Genomic DNA, 18,028 nt, shown 5'->3' with positions numbered 1-18,028 from the left:
TCATCTCCATAGTCTCACAGAAATAAAGGTAACTTGTTACACTGTAGAGAAATACATGGAAAAGTGGAACAGAACTGTACTATAAGAAAATAAATTTATAGACAGATGGAACAGAAATCATTTAAAACACTAAGGGCATGATAAAATAAAATCAATATAAAATGAAAGTCTCAGTTTTAATACTCTTAATACTATCAATACAGGTAATAATTTATAGAGATTTTGTGTGAGGGTTTCATACAGACAGGTGTAGTACTGTTTTCATGTGTTAAAAATGAATGCTAGGTATAGCATCTCTTCTTTTGATGCACTTCTGTAACTCCTATTAAAGTTAATAAATATTATGTGCACATCAAGAGAAGAATGGAAACCATTTGTGTTTTATTGTAATAATGCTTAAACTAGTATCTCATACTGACTGAGAATGTAGTTGCTTACCTACTTCCCTACAACATCCAGCTGTGAACTTTCAATCTTATAACCTCTAAAGAACAAAGGTAATCCAACTAAGGTGTAGCTGCTAAAGCAAGTGGTGGTAGTAAGAGCTAATTTTACCATTCAGCTAATTCTCAGCAGATGAATTTGGTATAGTGATAAAACCTCAGTGCTGTTTGTCTTAGCATACTATAGTGATCTAAAAAAAAAAAAAAGTTATTAACCATGAATGTTAATAAAATCCAATAGTTCTTTTAATCAGGGTTTGCACACGTGCATGTTAGTCCACCTGCACTGCCAAAAATCAACTTGAAAATTATCTTTTGCTTTTTTAACTTGATTTTCTAGTGACTAATTTTCAGTGTTGCTTGCATGAAATGGCTACTTGTTCAGGTCCTAAGAAGCTTGATGGGTAGTGATATGAACATACGTTAAATGGCTTCCTTGTTCTTCCCATGGTATTAAAAAATAATCATTTATTTCTCCGCAAGGCTGTATCTTCTTCACATAAGAGCTAGCACGAATACCACAGTGAAATGAAGTGTTCTTCATGATGCATGTCTAAAATCTATGGTATTAACCATAAAATCTAAACAGTGCTTTATGAATCTTCAGGCAGATAAGTGATATGCATACAAGTTGATTTCACTTAGAGACAAAAAGAATGTAATATTTTTCATGTGTGGGGGAAAATTTGCAAATTTACTTTTGGAGAAGGAAGAAAGCATGATATGAAATAACCTATGAAGTAAAATGACAATTAATTTAAAAAATGTAACAGTTGCCTCAGCAACATACTTAAGTATATAAATAGTTCCGTTACAGTCAGTTTTCTCAATGAGACTACTCATTTGCTTTAAGTTAGATAAATTATGTAATGAAAAAGTTTTGAATCCATTGGCAGCCAATCAAGAAAAAATTTGCATGTGATTATTTGGAACAGACTGCTTAGGCTTAAGAAATGTGAAACAATACTGTTTGTTTCAGAATTTTTTCAGACGATGTCACAGAATGATGCAAAACTGACTTGGAAAGATATTTTTCTTAATGTGCAGTGGGTTTATTATGAAAAATGTTTGGAGCAGGTGCTTTTTAGATTCAGAAATACTGTGAATGCTCTTACTGTGATATGATAAAACTAAATACAGTAAAAAAAAAAAGGGATAAAATGTGAAATTTGAAAAATCTAATTATATAGAGCTATAGACATGTAAATATACCTGGTTTTCACTAAAATGGGTGAGTCTGCTTTGTGAAGTGCTTTGCAAAATCATGTTACATAAATAATAACTATTAAAATTATTTTCATTTATTGAAAAGAACTTTTGCCTAGGAGTTCAAAAGACAGAACAGAGATCTTTGAAAGCTTCTATAGCTAGTTGTCCTGGTTTCGGCTTTAATTCTTAGTAGCTGGTACAGTGATGTGTTTTGGATTTAGTATGAGTATAGTGTTGATAACACACTGATTTTTTAGGCATTACTAAGTAGTGCTTACTCTAAGTCAAGGACTTTTAAAGTCTCTCACGCTCTGCCAACAAGGAAATGCACAAGAAATCGGGAGGGGACACAGCCAGGACAGCTGACCCAAACTAGCCAAAGGGATAATCCATACCATGGGACATTGTGCTTAGCATGGAAACTGAGGGGGGTTGGCTGGGGCCTGCCAGTTGCTGCTCGGGGACTGACTGGGCATCAGTCGGAGGGTGGTGAACAATTGCATTGTGCATCACTTGGGGTTTATTTTCACTTAGGTTTTATTCGTCTCTCTCCCTCTCTTCCTCATTACAATTACTATTCTTGTTCTTGTTATTATTATTACTTTATTTCAGTTATTAAACTGTTCTCGTCTCAACCCATGGGGTGGTGGCAGAGTGAGGAAGCAGGCATCTGTGGGGTACGTGCTGGCTGGGGTTAAATCATTACATTGATCTTGCATACTCAGAAGAAATCACGTAATTTACACTAAGTTACTCGGTCTTGCATGTGTTTTGCATAAGTTTATTTAGAATTACTACATATTTTGTGGCAAGATACTGGATATATACTTTTCCCTGATTTAGAATCATTAGAAAAAGAGTTTTCCAGTTTGCAGCTGATGTATCCTGACATTTAAACCCTTGATAATTGTTTCTGGTGTCCTGCATTAAGTTTGAAACAGGACACAATGACTTAGAGCTGATAGTTGAATTCATACTTGCTTTTCATTGAGACTAAGGTGAGGTATTTTTTAAGGTCTTTTTATCTCCTTTTGTGGAAGAAAAGACCTTCTGTCTAAATTTATGGACAAAATAATGAATAATACTACCTGTAATAATCATAAATTTATTTTATTATTTGTTTTTTAGATTTTGTTGTGAGAAGGGTGGTTTCTGTAAGTTCATTTAAAACTGGTGGAAACACTTAGAGTGCTTGCTGTTAGTTTAAGACTTCAGCAGGAGATCACGTGGCATGTTTTTTTCTTTTAAAGACTTAATATCAGTAGTTCCTGTCATCCTACTTGCTGTATGAGCTGGTAAAGATGATCACAGGCAGAGCAACAAAGATGTGGAAGTTTGCCACATACTTGCAAATAGTTTCTAAGAATCTTCAGACATTTTTGTATGGAAGATTTCCAATGTGTTCAGGCAAGATCTTTGTGGAAATGTTTCTGCAGCCATCATCTCCACGATACTGACTTTTGTGCACACCCAGCTACTAAATATCAAAAAGGTCCTATAGTAATGTGAACATGAATTTTTACCTGTGAAAATTTTGACATATGTGGTTTACAAAACATGATAAATAAATAATTAAAAAAATAATTTTCTCTTTGTAGAAATTTTTAAGGCCAAAACTCAAGAGAAAGGTTTTTTTCAGGTCTTGATGGTGCTCTTTCAGGGTGGCATGTTTGTGGTTGTTTAAAGGAGAGTAAGAAGTTCAGGTAGGATTTTGAAGATGACAGTGTTCATGGACACCGTACCTGTACCAGGTTCTCTAATATTATGAAGCTTAAATGTGTCACATTAAAGGTTAAAATAACCTTCAGAAAGGTTTTCATACATCAGGAATAACAGTTTAGACAAACCTTTTCCAGAAGCACAGCATTTAAAGCAAAAGCACCCCCCAAAAAAGCTAGCTGTATATTAACGAGATGATTTCCTCTTGTGCCAAAGGAGTTGGAAGTTACTGAAAAGTAAAAAACAGCCAACCCTTCTTTTTATAATCTCTTACCTTTCAGTTCATACTCGGAAAAGCTTATGATGTAGCTAGCAGTTATCCAAAGTCGTATGACTTAATAAAATAAAAGCAGAAAGATCTTTAGCACGCAAAGATTGATCTTTCCATTTTCTTGAGGTACAAAAAAATACTGAAATACTGTTGTGTAGTCTGAGACTTACTGCTATATATTCCTATAGTGGCAGAAATTATTTCTCTATTACTATAGCATGTGACCTTCTCCCAGTTGCTTCTAAAGAGTGCATATAATAGCTTTCATGCCTACCTCTCCAGCCTACAGGAAAAATTAGTTCAATCTCTTTTCTCTAAAAGACGTGGATTTTGTATTTAGTTATAGAATGGATGACAGCTGTTATTACTGATAAATCCAAGGATAAACAGTTCCTTTTTTGAAATCAGACACAACCCTGGAACTCTGTCAATTGTTCATGTTGCTTATGTGGCATAGGGCCTCTCACTGAGTGGCAATTCACTACTGGACAAATTCACATCTTTTTATTTTCAAGCATTTTGTTTTCTTAATTTATACCTTCTTCATGCAACTTGTCATGTGTTAGGTCTGTCCATAGAGTTGGCATGGAGTTGTTTTGTTTTTTTTTTTTGTTTATGCTGATTTTTTATGTACTTGACACATACAATGCTATGCTAAGCTTAGTCTGTTTAAAGGGAGGAACTGGCTCTCATGCTATGCTAAGCTTAGTCTGTTTAAAGGGAGGAACTGGCTCTCCACAGCTGTTTGACTTCATTAACTGTTTTTCACAGGACATTTTATAATGAATTTCCAAATAAATGTCACAACATGAATCTTTCTTTCTATTCCTTCTCAGATGTGCTTCCCTCATCCGCACACCTCTAACCCACCTGACATCATGACTCCCTTGGCCTTCTGGCAATCACACAGGACTGTTCAAACATTATCCCAGCACTAGTTTAGGCCTGTGACTTCTAGCTACTTCTTTATGTCCACGCTAGTATAGTATTTCACGGGAACTGAAACATTGCTGTATCTGTGTTAACAAATTATCATTTTCATTTGCAATACTTTTTTTCAAAAAAAAAAACCAAACCAAAACAAAACCAAAACAAAAACCACAACCCTTCCCTCCTCTTTTTTTCTAGAAAGTGCATCTTGCATTTTTAGGATCATTATTTGATAAGTCATACCAAAATATGTGAGAAAATTATCTTAAGAGGGAACTGAAAAAAAAAAGCTTGCCTATACTCCATATAAAATCAATTTAATACTTTGTAAGCAAATGCTCACAAATGTTATTGATGACTTTTTTATTTATAATTTGGAGATACTCACTCAGACTGTAGATTGTAATAAATTTCAGTTTACACTGCACATCAAAGATTTTTATTGTGGTATGGTTTTTTTAGAAGTAGCACTTAATTGCATAATTAGTTAAAATAATTTCAGTGTGTTTACAGGTGTGAACCCTGAGCTCAGCATATGAAACAGTCTTTAAAAAACACTTTTTAACATCCTGTGCTCCTATGCCAAGCCAAGATCCTATTTCATATTAAAATATAACTTGTGGTATAATTAGTTGGCTAAATTGCAGCAAGAGTAAATCCATTTTTGTCTATGTTCAGCATCTAATGAATGTATCCCCATGCTATTCCTCATTTACAGTTCCACGATAAATACTAGCTGCAGTTGCTAGACAAATATGAAAGTGTCATGTTTAAAGTACATCTCTCTCCTTCAGCCCTCCAGAATGCCTGTTTGTGTTTTCTTAGTTCAGTTAACAACTGTTCACAATAGCTTCTTCAAGGCCATGTGATTATTATTGTGAAAAATGCTTTGGAGGGGTGCAAGTGCCAGCACTCAGCAGATCCGAATGAGAGCTGCCTAGCATCACCAGGCCCTCTGTACTGGCTTCACGGGCAGGTCTCCATTGTGCTAGAAAGCATGATGGCATGTTAAGTGTTTTCTCCCACACAGTATCTCAGAGTACAGACTTACCTATCACCTGTGAAAACAGTGCTTCCTATAATAACACAAAACATGGTAAATCCCAGACTAGTCCCATTTACTTCAGTTTAGAGCAGCAGCAAAATTTCTGGTAGAAGTCAAAGTCTCAGGTAACAGCCAGTTCTGACGTTGGTTTTGGGGGGCATAATAATCCATAGCAAAACTGTGTTTGGGACATCATGTACCTCTGAATCTTTCTGGGATGAAAACTTTGGAGTGTGGCAGCCTTAGGCTTTCTAAATAGTAATATTTCTATGTTGCTATGTAAAAGTCTTTATCCACATGTTGTGCTGTGTAAGTCCATAATCATTAAAGGATATTTATCACACAGCACTAATTAGTGAGCTTGGGCACAGAACTGTAAGAAAGCTGGCTTTTAAGCAATTTTAAGCAATGTGTGTCCACTGCTACAAAGGAAGTGCTTCTGTATTCTTCAAGAACAGAAGTTAATGGCTGGGTTTCCCCCAGAAGAAAGTACCCTCCAACTTCCTTCTCTGGACACTTCCTGAGCTTTTTTGACTTAAGTGGTGAAACTCACCCCAAGAAGAAAAAAATAATTTCTTCTTTTCTCCTACTCCTGTCCTTCCCTGCTAACAGATCCCTAGGCGTTTTCTCAATATCTGTGAGAGAGGGAGTGGTGCCTATGTGGGCACAAGAGGTGAGAGGGATACCTCCCTCATATTAAGAAAGGTGAAGAGTGAAGTCTAGAGTATACCTGTTCCCTCCGTAGCCAGGCCACCAGGGAAGAACCTCAGCATCCACTCACTTTCTCACTTCTGTTAAAGATTCATACAGGTTCAAAGATGACATGTGTTTTAACATTTGCCAGCTGTCTTTTGCTTATGAATATTAGAGGTACATGATATAAGGCTTTGCTTTGTTGTCTTACATCTTCCTTGTCTCATCCAGCATTTTCTTAATTGAGAGACATGCATTCATAGTGGTGTAAAGACTTAAAAAAAAATCAAACCACAAAAATTGGAAGCTGCTGTATCTGTTATATTTTTACAGTCACCTGTCTGTAGTCATGTAAGTGTTATGAATGCTTTAAGCAGGCTCTTCAGACAAATAAAAGGTGGATGCTGTATTAGATGTAGCAAAACTTTGCATATTTTCTACTGTTAATGTTAGTGCAATACTCAGTAATACTGACTTTTGAGGGATAGTCTCTTCAACCGCATTTTTCCAGAATCCATTTTCTGTTTTAACATTTATCTTCTTTTTTTCTTTTCAGCAATAATAGCACTTTTATTGTTTGTTATTCATCATTGTTTGCTATTTATTGAAATACTGCAATAACATCCAAATTGCTGCATCTGTATGTGTGCATTGTTGTACTAAACATCATAAAATACAGTTGGAATGCATAGCCTCTACCTTGAATAACTTACAGTTTAATTCACTGCACCAAAAGTGCTTTTAAAGTCCTGACCCCAGCATCTTTGTACAAAACTTGAGTGATAAAGCTTCAGCACTTTTACTCATTTCCTTCTTCTAAGGGACCAAACTGAAGTCCTTGCGGGTCACATATCCACCCACTTATCAAAGTGAAAATGCTTCCCTTTCTCTTTCTAAAATGCAGTAATTTGATGCTGATCTAGAATTAAAAAAAATACGCTATTATTCCCCTTTGAAAACAAGACTTAAACAAAATTGATGTGTTTGCCACTACAGTTCCTTTGTCAGGGCCTTTAAATTTGCAGCTTTGACATTAATGCAGTTAGTATAGTTTATAGTTGTCAGTTTGGGCTGCAGAGTTTGCAGGCTACGTTAAAAAGTACTTAGTAAGATTATGGCCTGGAGGAAACACTCAGTGAAAGCTGCATAACATAAGTAACAGAAGTGGCCATGATCACTAGCTGAGTTCATTTGACTGTCTTAGGCAGCATTTCACTCCTTTAGGTTTAGGCACAGGTTTGGACATGTAGTGCAAATGGGGAGGAAGGAGGGGGCGGAGAACTGTATGGTCTGACAACTCCTTTGCCAGATTGTTCACTTTTTCTCTCATGTCCTCTTTGGTCTAGCAAAACCAAGATGCTTATGCCTCCTTCTCAGTTTGAATTAGTATGTTACAAATTTATTGTGATGATTTCTTTCTTTATACCTAAGAATGAATATGTGGTAATCACTTATAAAAAGTGTCATATATATTTACTAATCTTAATATTTTAACATGGAATATTAATGGAGAGAAGGAAGTGGGGAGAAAAATAAAATGATGCTGTTATGTTTTCTGGACCAATCTCTACATTCAGACTACTAATATGAGAAGTGATCTCTGGTGTACATATGAACCTGCTGCTGATCTTACTATTTACTGCACCATAAAACTGTGTGTGATGTGAAAAATCAAAGCTTAAAGCAAAGACTGACATCGCTGCACTACTGTTACTCTTTCCCCTTTATTTTTCAAATTAAAGAAAGGAGGATGTAAAAACACAGCTATTGGTATGTTAAAAATATTGACTAGATAAAGCAATCATGTGTTTTCCTAATCCTGATTCTTGGCAAGCCCCAGTTTAACCCTGACTTAGTATTATCTAAATCCTAACCCTGTCTGGAAACTAAGCCTCAAATTAGAAATGATAATCACAGAAATTTATATCGCTGCCCTTTGCTGTCCTCTTGTCTTTTATTCACCCGTGCAAAATACATAGTTTCATGCTTATGAACATTTGCATGTGGAAATATGTGGGATGCTGTGTTCTCCTCCACTTCAGAAGTTTACTGTTTCCTTTCCTCAATATATATGATACCCTGCACTTAAAACACCACATCAACTTCTCTGCCTTTGTTTCATTCCCATAACTCTAGCTGAGTCCTCTCCTTATGTTACAGAAGGGACATCTGGCAGGGACTCTTGGATTCCCTGCTGATTGGGGTAATGTGGTTTTATTTTTTGTGGGTTTGTTTGTTTGGGGTTGGGTTTTTTTTTGGTGTTTTTTTCTTGTGTGGTTTTGGGGGTTTATTAGAACATGGCCCTTTGTATTTCCATTTCCATTCCCAGTAAGCAGAACAGACATCAAGAAGTTCTGTCATAACTGAATTTGGGAGTATGATGTTCAGATAATACGTATTGCTGTAAGCTACTACAGTGCTGGAGTGCAAATGTGGGAATAAACCCTTATTTTGAAGGCTTATGTTTTCATATAAGTGATAACTCTCCAAGTGTTTACTCTTTTCATCCAGCATCTAATTGTTAAAGGAGAATGAGAGGTATTTCACTGTTCACGTGAGTAAGAGAGGTCACTTTGGAAAGAGCTTGCTATGCACAGTCTTTAATTTAGCAGATTTTGAGAATTGCCAAAAGGTGCAAGTTCTTTTTTTCATTTTCATGTCCTTATGAAGATACCTAATTTCAAAGGCTCAATGCACTCATTTCTTAAAACAGAACTTATTTAAGGCTAAATGCTAATAACTATGAATATTAACTGACTTAATGCAATGTGAAATTGCTGCTTCAACATTCATACAAATGATAATTCAGTTTAAGTGGCTCTATGTTCTGTTGTATAGACATTACTTTGCAATTTGCAGGGTAATTGCATACAGAGCTACTAAACAAATTTGTTTTCTTTTGCATCAAAAGTGCTTTGCACATCTCTTCAATATATGAAGAATATTTTCTAATGCGTATGTTTTATTGGTTAGTAGGAGCAGATGTTCTCTTATTGAATATTTACCAAATGTTAGTGAGTCTCTGATGATCATATCAATGTCTAATTCCCTTTCCTTGTGTGATATAATAGCATGAAGTTATAGAGAAATCTCCACACATACCTAGATCTATTCTTACAGTGTAGATGTTACCCTCCTTTACTGACTTAGAGCACCACTAAGTAAAAGTATCCATCTGTATGTAGCAGCTTTGAACAAAGGACCCTGGGAAAAGAACTTACTGTGTGTTCGTAATTATTTTTCTGGCAAAATTTACCTTGTAAAAAAATTCAATAGGAATAATGTTTATTAACTAGCACTTTTCTGAGCCTTTATTTTTTAAAAATCTAAATTAGCCTTTTATGTATAGTTAGAAATAGCTTTGGTTTTATTTTTAAATTATTTATATACGTATTTCTTCAATAATAGTACAGAATACCAACAATTTGCTGCAAAACGTTGATCTTACTCTCTCCCCTACTCACTTTGGTTTTACTGTTCTCAATCCTGCATTCAGTTCAGTTGCAGGAAGAATGATTTTGAATAATACAGTCATGATGTCAAAACAGTGCAAATTATATGCTGCTGCCATCTGGAATAGTGAAAATAAAAGCTTTATTTACACCGTTGTTTGAAATAATAAACTTTATTGTGGCAGTTTATCTTCAGTATCTATCGTGTATTCTGGGAATACTCCATGTGTGCAGTTTTATTCTGTGAGCTACAGAATGACTAAAATTAGCCTGTGGCAAAGCTATCAGTGAATCTTGAAACAGATATTTTTTTTGTTCTTCCTGAATAGAATGGAGAACCACCTTCCATTTCCACAAGAATAATTGGTTCACATAGGGCAATATTTTTTAAAAGGAACAGTGATACACGGAGTATGTATTTTAGTTAGGCAGATTACACAGATTTAACTACAAGTTAATACTGGATATTCTGTAAGATGGGTGTTTTGATGGTGCAAATAGTTAATCTGGAAGAAAATTCTTAACAGAAATACTACCCAGTGTTCATGTCAGCTGTCCAGTCCTGGACCCAGTGCTATTATCTTGCCTTTATACTCCATAACCCACAACTGAAGTCATCACAATTTGCTTAGGTACTTTTCATTTGCTCTTCATATCCATATCATAGTAATATTGTCATAATGTACTATAACTGAGAAAAATATTCGCATGATTCTGTCTTTCTTAATAAAACATCATGCTGATTGCCAACGTGATTCTGTAAGGTAGCTATGAAGAATGTAAGACTCTTAAGACCCAATCTGTTTTTAAAACAAAGCTGCCACTCTTCTTGTTGCCAGCAGAGCGTAGACATGATCTGAAAGTAGGTTTTTACAGGGAAAGTAGTCAAAATGTTAAGAAAGTGTGTTGCAAATACAGGATGAAGATCACTGTTTTTCTTTTTGTTTAGCTGTGTTGTACACCTGGGCAGGCTTATCATGAGTCAAATCCATTGTACTGGATTTGAGTGAAATCATCTTCGTCCTTCGGATCCAGCTCTTTTATATACATTGGCTTGACAGTATACCTTCAGACATAGCTTTGGAAGGTCCTGAAATCTTATGAAATAATTATGTCATTTAAAAAGAGAGACTGCAACAGCACACTTCTTTCTTTCAAGATAAGAGTAAACACAGTTAAAGTATGTTTGTGATATGTAGTTGTGGCACAGCTATGTTCAGAGGTTTGGTGGTGGGTTGGGATTTTTTCTTTCTGTAGATACTCTTAAGGGTAAGTATGGTTTCTTTTTGATAAAACAAAATTGAACTTGTTGGTATTTTCAAGGTACCACTCCATCAACTACTGTTTACACATAAAAGCTGAGCTTGAGTCTCTGTTCTAAATGCTGTTGCATTTGTGAGGGCTTGCTCACCTCTAAGACAGGTGCAGCAACATGTAAAATCATGTGCTGAGCAATGTCTTTAGGTATACTTATAGTGAAATCTGAGTGTAGAAGTTTATGTGCTTTCTCCATATATGTTGCTTGGAAGGGAAGTAATAACCACTTTGACAAAAATGGCAGCAGAGGCATGATCTCAAGGAAATTTTTTAGAGATGAGCAATGTCAAAAAAATAGAATATATGGAGTGACAGTTTAGAAATATTAATAACAAACATGGTAGGAAACAAGAGAAGGGAAGGCCTTTTCATATTATTCTCTCTTAAGGGTTCATGTGGTAACCACTTTTTGTAATTGCCTCTCTGTGTTGTTCAGATCATGCATTCAGTGAAAAATAACTTTTGTAGAGCTCTTCCAGCAACTGGAAGTTACACTGGCATAGTACTAAAGGCGTTCTCTTAATGCCAGTAATGGAATGCATTGCTGTTAAGACACCTAACAAATTCAAAGAATGTTCTCTACTTCTAAATCTCTTGTATCTGTCATCCTAAACAAAATATGTATTACATGTGTGACTTATGAAGCACAAGGACAGAGAAATCTGCCCTTTAATGGCCTCTCAAAATGACAGTACCAAACAGCTTTGAGAAGGTCAAGTCTGATTTAAATTGTTGATGAATCGGAAGCTAATTCACTAGAACTGAACATTAATAGGGAACAGTAGTATATACTATGGTTTAGAGCCTAATGAGCATATGAATGACCAGTAAAAAATATTTTTCTTTTTACCTCATGTGAAACTGTACAGCAGACATGGTATCAAAAATTTTTAACAATTACTTTTCTCTTACTATGGCTGAGAGACAGTTGCTCCCTGATCTTGCATAGAGTGTTTGATGATCTGTCAAACTTGGTATCATCAAATTGTAAAGACAGTTTTGTACAAATCACTAGTAGAGAGAAAAAAAATCTAGTAACATCTTAAAAACTGAATCCACTGTAATAGGCATTCCAATTGCAAATTTCTTATTTTGCTGGTCCGTTTGATGTTGAATATTGGGTTTTATTGCCAAATACCTGAGAGCCAGATTGGAAACAAGCCACAACTGTCAAAAATATAACAGTTCTGGCTATTTGAATCTGTTACATTGTGATGTTTCTCATGAAAATTTCATGAAGAGCATTCATTCAGAGAGATTCTATGCATAAGGGGTTTGGATAGAATTTAATTACCCTTATTAAAAGCAAGAAAGGAAAGCTCTTTACTACTCCATTCTGTTAGTATTCAAAATAGATTATCTTTGTTGTACACTTACATGTTTGCAAAAGGGACTCCAGGGTTTTCTGTGTAAGCCAAGTAGGAAAGGAAAGGTCAGGTCATAAAAAACGTGTTCTGTGTCGCAAGTCAAATTTGGTCAGTTACTCCCAAAGTAAAGATTTTATGTGTATAAACAGACATGAAACTTACCTTTCTTTGGGAAGAGCCTGTAGCTAGTGAAGTGTTTGACACTTAACCACTGAGTGGCAGAAATAGTAGCTCTGAACAGTGGTGCAAACTTATGGGAGAATTGTATATGCTGTACCAGAATAGGATCTACGTGCATTTCTATTGCCAGCAATTAAGTAGCTCATGGGCAACAGCAGACCCCAGGAACTGCAAAGATTCATAGGATGTACTTGCTTGCTGCACATATTTCATAAAAGTCTGAAAATTTCCCTGAAATTGTTTGAAAATATAACACATTTTTCATGAAAGACAGTTGGCACTGAACAATTTCTTCTAAGTTAATTTTATCCCTTAATATATTGCATGTCAGTAACCACCAATCAAGACATATAATACTTGTTTTATAGTTAGTATTGATCCTCCTCCTTTTTTTTTTTTTTTGCTTGTCCTTTTTGAAAGGAAATAAGAATTATTTTGCAATAAAAATATTTTTTTTTACATTTCAGTGGAAATGAAGAGCAAGATGATGTAGTTCAAATAGATTGTTTTACCTATGCTAACGAGATTTCCTAGAAATTGCATGATCCCACTGTGCTTTCAGTGTTACTTACTAGCATGTATTTTCCTAAGAAGGCAAATTGCTCTTGTTCAGTATTTCCTAATATTCCATTATTAACTTCACTTGGGTAGGATTTTTTTACCATATCTGAGTGGTTTAGTTGACACAGTTGTATCTATTCAAGATCATTATGCATGTCCTGTCACTTTATCTTTGATAACTGCGTAGCTATGGTGTTCAGTTTTCTCAGTGCTTTGTGCTTTTACAATGCATTCATCCTCACAGCACTTTTGTGTAGCAGTAAAGCACTGTCATACCCGTATCGCAGATGGACAACTGAAGCACAGGGACATTAAAAGTTAAGATGAATAGCACATAGGTAATAATGATAAAAGCAAGAAATATAACTTGGGTCTCCTAAGTCACTGGCCAAATCCTGTACTGCATGATCATACTTCCTTTTGTACTTGTATCATGTAAAGAAATATGGTTTTCCCTGTTGTCAATGGCATGGTAATTCAAATTTTCACGTAAAATAATAAGGAGACTTGCAAGCAGAGCAACATCAGTATTGTAAAGTACCATAATGGGAACCTAATGATTATGCACTACATACAGTAGGTCTGCCAATTTACTGCATTCTAGAAGTATAAAATTTGTAGCCACTATTTTGTGAACTTTCTATTTTATATCAGCATTTTGATCACTAAGTTACAAAAAATACTGCCTGGAGGTCTGGTTTTGGCACCAATTCCCTGCAAACAAGCACTTAGGAGACCCTTGGATGTTAAGCAGGGTGGTGACCGGGGTTTTCATGAGTTACTATGCAATGTGAAATCCTTCAAACCACACATTTCTTTTGCAGAGGATCAAATTCCCCGAGGTTTCCCCACCATTGACATGGGCCCACAGCTGAAGGTGGTTGAACGAACTCGTACAGCTACCATGCTATGTGCAGCCAGTGGCAATCCTGACCCCGAAATAACTTGGTTCAAAGATTTCTTACCTGTTGACACAAGCAACAACAACGGCCGCATCAAGCAGTTACGCTCAGGTAGGGTCTTGTTACTATTTCCACTAACGCCCAGAGTTGTTCTCTCTCACCTTTTCTTTCTTTTCTTTCTCTTCCTTTTTTTTTTTTTTTTTTAATTTTCTGATTTTTATTTATAGGGAATAATTTCTCTTCCTCTCTTTTCTGTGTTACTGAGTGTGTTGTCCATGTCTGTGATGTTGTCATAGCCTTTTCTAGAGTCTGTCTCTATGTGTTTTGCAGCTTCTGTTTACTCCACATTGCTCACTGCTGTGACTGTAGTTTTTGATAATTTTTTTCTTTACTGCTTTTTGCAGTACTTGATGGATCCATTTTCTCCGCTTTCTTTCTTCTTTCCTTTTTATTTTTTTTTTAACAAATTTATTTCAACATTGGACTTCATTCAGAAATTGCAAGGAGTACCAATGGTTTTATTCATCAAAACCAAAACCTGCATTAGGCACTTCAATTAAAATTTAAAATGTGTTTTGTGCTGTCTTTTCCACATTTGACTCCACCAAAGATTAGCCAGTTTGGACACATCTTCTTTCCTCTCACAAATACATAAAACACAATACTTTTTCCCATGCACAATTGTACCTTAAAAAGAGAATTTAAAATAAAAGAAAACAAATCCTTGGGTAATCTGTGGAATAAAGTTTTTTTTTTGCTGGTTGAGCATTTTTCCAACACATTTAGCCACAGTAGTGTGCGCCCACGCTAAAGCTTTATGAATCCTACATTTTCTGGATCTACAGAAGTCTGCTTTTGGTGTAGAATCCAGCTTTTGCTGCTTTCTCTCTCTTTGCCCCTTGCACCTCCCTAGCAGTTCTTTCACTCTCTGCCCTAGTTTATTCTTTTGCTCTCTTTAGATTAAAAAAAAAACAAACCAGAAACACACCTCTAAATTTATGACGCTTAAAGCTTATCCCTAAATAAGATAATTGGGATATAATGAGCTTTTTTCTTTGGCAATTGTAGTAGATATTGTTGTAGAATCTAAAGATGTTTGATCACATGTCTTCCCAGAATTCTCAGCTTTTGACCTGTCCTGTGATGTTAAATCGTCTTGTTAATTTTTTTGCTTGTTGTCAGCAGAACTGTGTAAATTAACCTTCTGTTAATGTAAATTAAGAATTAATTTTTCACGTGACATAGATGATTTAGTATATAAAGTTTTAACTGAAAACTTTGTACCAAATTATAAGGAATATAATAATATTTTTATGCTGTCTTTCTTCTCTCCGTATTTAAATCTCCAGAATCTATTGGTAAGTGCTTAGTTCTGAAGCGCACTTCACCCCCACTAATTTCCATATTCAGAATTTTATGATGATTATGATTATGATTATGATTATTTTAGTAGTATTTTAGTAGTATTATTAGTAGTATTATTAGCATTATTATTACTATTATTATTATTAAAATGCATGGCATGCATTTTACTAACAGTCAGTGTAGTCACCAGATCCCTATAGTGGCGCACACGCACACCTCCACAGAAATGTTGTCTTATCAGTCCTAGCAACGCCTGAAAGAAACAGTACACATGTATCACATACCTGTAGAACAGTAAATGCCATAATCCAGCCTAAACTACAGTGTTTGTTTTGAGATAGCCTTCAGTGTACCCTCTTTTTATAGAGATATATATATTTATATTTTTTTAAATAGAATTTCCAATATTTTCCTAAACTATGTCATAAGTACAGTATTGTAAAGTTTCTTTTAAGTATGTGAGGCATATTCGATATATATCTAACCCTATATAACCAAACATCTAAGAATGCAGATGCTACTCTGAGAATGGCAATGCAGCCAATTGTAGCCTTTTTGCCCTTTGTGGTACAATGCAACTTGCTTTTATAACCTGATAATACTAATTATTCCTGTTTTAACAGTATAGTAATTCAAGTTTCTCTTAAGACCTTATATAATTCTGTAAATCTAATTTGATTCTTCTTCCAAAGCCCTAGCCTCCTTCTTCTCGTACTAATGCTTCTTCTTTCTAATCTTATTTGCATTCATATTATCCACCCAGGTGGTACACCAATAAGAGGTAAGAGTGCTGAACTAACGTTCACAGAATGATCTTACTCATTCTTTCTGTCCTTTCATCCCTCTCATCTTTGTCCTGGTTTGTGTTGGGGTTTTTTCTGGTTTTGTTTTTTGTTTTTTTTTTTTTTGTTTGTTTGTTTTAAATTAAAAAAAAAAAAAAGAAAAAAAAAACCACACCAAAAAACCCAAACACAGAAATGTCCATCATCTGATTATTTTTATTTTTCCTTTGTCCTGTTTGGTTATGATCAGTGACTCTCATATTGTGACCTTTCTTTCTGCACACTCCCTTTTCCTTTCCCTTTTTCGTTTGTTCATTGAAAAAAAAAAAAAAAAAGAAATGATAATTTGATTTGTGATATGCTTCACAGAAAGCATATCCAGGTCTTCTGGCCATAGCCCAGTCACAGCGTACCATTTGTCCCTCTTTTTTCTTTTTATTCTTCTTCTTCTTCTTTTTCTTCTTCTTCTTTTTCTCTTTTTTTTTTCTTTTTTTTCCCTTCTTTTTTTCTTTTTTTTTTTTTTTTCCCCAACTGGAGCAAAAAAAAGATCATTTTTTTTCTTCCTTAGCTGTTCTTGTCCTGGACCAAAGCCAAGATGGTCTGGAGAACAGTAGCAGACATGCAGAAGACAACATGGACTATCTTCTTTTTGTCTTATCTTTCATAAAAGTGTTTTATTTTTGTTCTTCTTCAATCCTTTTTTTTTCTTTTAACTTCATAAAGTTGAAAATGATGTGTCCCCCCAAAAAAAATTACAGATGTTTTTTCTCCTTTATTGTTTTTTTTTGGTTGTTGTTGTTGTTGTTTTCTTTTTCTTGGAGCTCTCTCGCCTCTGGATTTTTGGACCTTCTAATCTACAGGCTTTGGAAATGAAAGGTTAATGACTTACTATTCTTGGTGGTATGTGGTATTGTTGGTTTTTGATATCTCGCAAAACTGTTTACTTCTTTTGTAATTCTTGTTTTGTATTTTTCTTGGGTTTCCTGACACCACACTGCTAATCCCACTTGTGGATTTTGATGGGTGTCTTGGGGGGGGGCCCTTCTGTGGTCCTCAGCAGTGGTTGGTTGGTTCTTCCTTGTTGGCATAGACCATGCTTTTTAACTTTTTTGTCTTCTAATTCAACTGCTCTTTGTTTTTCAGCAAATGTACTTTAAGATTGTAAGTTGTGGAAAACTGTCTTTCTTTTCTTACCAATCTGCATGTCTTAAGGGAGTTTTGTTTCTTTAAAAAAATATTTTGATAATTATAAATGACTAATGCAGTTTCTTTTTTTTCATTTCAAGCAGCTTTTTTGTTCTTGCTGCACATTTTTGGCTTTCTTCAGCAGAAGATTTCTTGAAGCCTGTCCTGCCTTTTTTACGAGTACCACCTTTTGTGCTACTTTTGTTAATAGATCAAAACAATGAAATAAAAATTAAAAAATTATAATGACCCAGCTACTTAATCTCTTTTGTTTTATTCAAAAGCCATTCTTCCTTGAAGCAGTCTCACCCATCTTCATTTTAATGGTTTAGGAAAGAGTATTGTTTAGCGAGGGATTTTTTTTGCCAAATGCAAATTGTTTTCCTGCGCTAGCACTGATGATGTGAAAAAAATAATCTCTTTGTTTTTTTCATTGCATCATTTTCTGTCTGTGCACCTCAGCAAGAAAATGAACCGACGTTGAATGGACCTTCGCATACAAGCTTTTCATATTGTTAAGCGGTGTATTGTTATGGATATAAAAAGCCTCCTCTGACCGTCACTTTGGCAATGTATTTTATATTCATACAGGTGCCCTCCAAATTGA

The 18,028-nt window shown here is 35.1% G+C and overlaps 1 protein-coding gene across 9 annotated transcripts in view; it reads left to right on the top strand.

The window, feature by feature from the left end:
* PTPRD (protein tyrosine phosphatase receptor type D) overlaps positions 1 to 18,028 on the top strand; it is a 380,483-nt gene that overhangs the window by 223,394 nt on the left and 139,061 nt on the right. For 8 of the 9 annotated variants that reach the window (XM_055699500.1, XM_055699499.1, XM_055699498.1 and 5 more), the window contains exons 5-6: positions 14,012 to 14,200; positions 18,013 to 18,028. The exon at positions 18,013 to 18,028 is cut by the window's right edge and continues 95 nt beyond it. In XM_055699500.1, the coding sequence (XP_055555475.1) occupies positions 14,012 to 14,200; positions 18,013 to 18,028 (205 nt within the window). Of the gene's footprint in view, positions 1 to 14,011; positions 14,201 to 15,956; positions 16,236 to 18,012 lie in introns of those variants that run through there. The other variant, XM_055699503.1, reaches the window with a different exon arrangement.

This window comes from Falco cherrug, chromosome Z, assembly GCF_023634085.1.
Source record: "Falco cherrug isolate bFalChe1 chromosome Z, bFalChe1.pri, whole genome shotgun sequence".
Lineage (NCBI taxonomy): Eukaryota > Metazoa > Chordata > Aves > Falconiformes > Falconidae > Falco > Falco cherrug.
Note: the sequence above shows the minus strand (reverse complement) of the source record. Positions and strands in the feature narration are given on the sequence as shown.